The sequence below is a fragment of the Belonocnema kinseyi genome, chromosome 4, assembly GCF_010883055.1.
Source record: "Belonocnema kinseyi isolate 2016_QV_RU_SX_M_011 chromosome 4, B_treatae_v1, whole genome shotgun sequence".
Classification (NCBI taxonomy): Eukaryota; Metazoa; Arthropoda; class Insecta; order Hymenoptera; family Cynipidae; genus Belonocnema; species Belonocnema kinseyi.
The window spans coordinates 90,441,296-90,444,425 of NC_046660.1; the positions used below are offsets into that span (position 1 = coordinate 90,441,296).

Here is a 3,130-nt window from a genome sequence, read left to right on the forward strand (position 1 = left end):
AGCTCCAAGGAGATTATGTTGAAAAATAAAAAAAAATTTACCCAAAAAAAATTGTTTTTATACTTCATTCTAAGGACTTATTGAACTACCCTCGTACCAATAGGATGACGCTGCGCGTCACTAAGGTCGAAATGTTCGCGCTTATTTAGATACTGTGTTTCTTGATCAGTGGATAGGACGGAAAAGTGTGACTGAATGACCGCCTAGATCACCTGATTTGATTCTACTCGATTTTTTCTAGGGTTATCTAAAACATCCAGTGTATAGAACAAAACCTCAGAATTTAGAAGAATTACAACAAAGAATAATAATAGACGAGTCGGCACTAATTCCTACTGAATACATCGAAAAAGCTGTTAGTGCTTTCTATCATCGCTTGGCTCACTGTCAACAGGTAAACGGTGAACAGTTTGAGCAGTATTTAGGTTGATCCATTTCTTATTACCAAACGTAAGAAGTAAGGGGCCTCACGATAATAATTCCTCATGTAATCCCCTCATGATAATCAAGCACCTTGAAAGGTGAGAAACAAGGGGCCTTACGATAATGAAGCACTTCGAAACGTGAGAGGCGAGAGGCTTCGCGATAATCAAGCACCCAGAAACGTGAGAGGCAAGGGGCCTCACGATAATGAAGCACCTCGAAACGTGAGAGGCAAGGGGACTCACGATAATCAAGCGGCCCGAAACATGAGAGGCAAAGGGACCCACGATAATTAAGCACCTCAATGGGAACAGAATTTACTACGTCCACGTCGTTGTTTCTACGTAACGCTGAAATTAAATCCAATTTTTATCAGACAGGACATTACACCCATGTGCGAATTTTTCATCGGGCCATAGTCTGGCCAACTTTCTCAGAGTTCGGCTAACTTTGCTAACCATGCATTGGCCAACATACCGAAATGACAACTATGGCCCAACTCGGTTTGCCGACTATTGGCTACCATGGTTGGCCCAACCATGACTACTAGAAGTCGGCCCAACGGCGAAATTATAACTTTGGTTCGACCATGTTAGCCGAATATTGGTACAATATCCATCACCAAAATCGGGCCAACTATGGCAATTACACGGGAAAAAATATCCATTAAATTTTATAGAACTAATCTTATAGTAGAGGATACGATGGATAGTTTAATAAATATAATACCATCACTACTACTGTTTATAATCGCACGCTATGAAAATTTTTATTCACCTTGGGGTTCGAACATTATAAGTTTCGCATTCCTAATTCCTAACGCCTAAAGCCTCTCGGCTAACCTAGTTGGAAGTATTACAAAAAAGATTTGAAATATAACCGACAGCTGTGCATGAACGTCTGCAAATTTCTGTGAACCATTCTCTAAAAAATATTGCTACGCTCATAATAATATATGTAATAAGATTTCAGATTTTAGAAATATTACAAATTATTATTGAATATTTTACGCGATTAAACAAGGTTTCAACTAAATTCAAAAATCTTTTAAACTATTATAAAAGATTTTAAAAGATCTCTAAAATCTCTGGAAAATTCTTTAGCTTTTTTTAATTCTTCTCAAATATTTTAAACTTCTTTAAAATTATTTGAAATATTTTGAAATTCATTTATAAATTTTCCCTTTATAATCCCTTTATGGGCCGACTTTGGCCCAGAGGTGGGCCGATAGTCGGCGTTACTCGTTAACGAAAGATGTCCCATAGTTGCCCCGATGGTTGGTCCATGTTTGGACCATTTTTGGGCCAATAGTCGGCCTAACTTCTTCAAAACTTTCTAAATCCCTTCGTGTTGATCTCTGGATCGACTTGGGCCCAGAATTGGGCTGGTAGTCGGCGTTACTCGTTAGCGAAAGATTTCCCATAGTTGTCCTGGTGGTTGGTCCATGTTCGGAATAAAGTTGGGCCAACAGTCGGTCCCACGTTGTCTGCCAATGTTGGCTGTGTAGGTTGGGCCGACAGGAGTATCTTATAAATGTAAAAGGTGGCCCAACTTTGGTTGCTGATCTACGGCGGGCCAAAGTCGGTCCGACTTTGGGCCAACGCACCTGCTCTGGGTGCCGACCTGAATTCGCACCTGGGCAGGTCTGAATCAAGGCCACTACTGAATGTGCTTTGTTGAAACAAATAACTTCCATTGATATGCAATCTTTTCAAATGCTGCTGATCTCATAGGTGTTCAGACGTTGTTTAAGTTTCAAAAACCTTAGAGTGACTAGTGTCAATTAGTGTCTTCTCCATACTACATTCTTTTAGGATTATTTCATTACTCACTTTGTCCAATAGTGTTTTGCCACATATCATACGCAGGAAATTCATGTTAATCAAGTTAATTTTACTCTTATTATTTTTTTGATAGGTCCACATTTCTCTACCGTATAGTACAGTCGGTATAAATATAGATTTACATATTGTCTTTTTAGCTTCATTTGATATATTTTTACTTCTAGTAATGAAACCAAGATACGAACTATCTTCTTCCAAAAACAATATACACGCTGAGTCACAGACACACAAACAATTCCAAACCACACGTTAAAGACTAGCACCTTTAAAGTTAATCCTCTGACGCAGTTACTCAAGAAAACAACTTCTTTCGTCATACACGTTACACACTCTAACCTTACTTACTATCGCCCCAATCCAGTACTCCCATTATACATATGCTTTCATGTACCCAGTTACACACAACACACCAATCATATTCACACCGAAAGAAAGTATATTAATCACCTTTTACGCTGACAAACGCACCACATTTTTTATGTTTACATTCATTGACTTACAACCTTAAAACCAACACTCACACGTATTGACGCACAAACATCACATATTATTTAACACAAAAGTAATCAGCCCTACGCCCTCACGTCAACCTACCACATTTTCAATCGCATATTTTCAATTTTCACACATTTCGCACATATTCAATCGCAGTCATCAACACCTTCTGTTTCTTCTGAGACTTGTAATTACTCAGTTAATACATATCCCCCCTCCTTTTTAACAACATAATAACCCCCTGAACCTCCTACATAATAATATCTTACAACATAGTCACATTTACACTCAAGCACACACAGACACATACAGGCACAACTCTTAACAACCTCCCCCCCCATATTTGCACAGATCATCCTCCGCCTACT

The 3,130-nt window shown here is 38.8% G+C and overlaps 2 protein-coding genes across 3 annotated transcripts in view; both read left to right on the forward strand.

Annotated features, from left to right (window-relative positions):
- Positions 1–3,130, forward strand: part of LOC117171443 (A disintegrin and metalloproteinase with thrombospondin motifs 9) — a 263,326-nt gene that overhangs the window by 84,155 nt on the left and 176,041 nt on the right. The gene's annotated exons all lie outside the window — the stretch shown is intronic.
- LOC117171006 (glutamate receptor ionotropic, kainate 3-like) overlaps positions 1–3,130 on the forward strand; it is a 39,373-nt gene that overhangs the window by 20,307 nt on the left and 15,936 nt on the right. The window contains exons 6-7 of the mRNA XM_033358051.1: positions 242–394; positions 522–696. Coding sequence (XP_033213942.1) covers positions 242–394; positions 522–696 — 328 coding nt within the window. The remainder of the gene's footprint in view (positions 1–241; positions 395–521; positions 697–3,130) is intronic.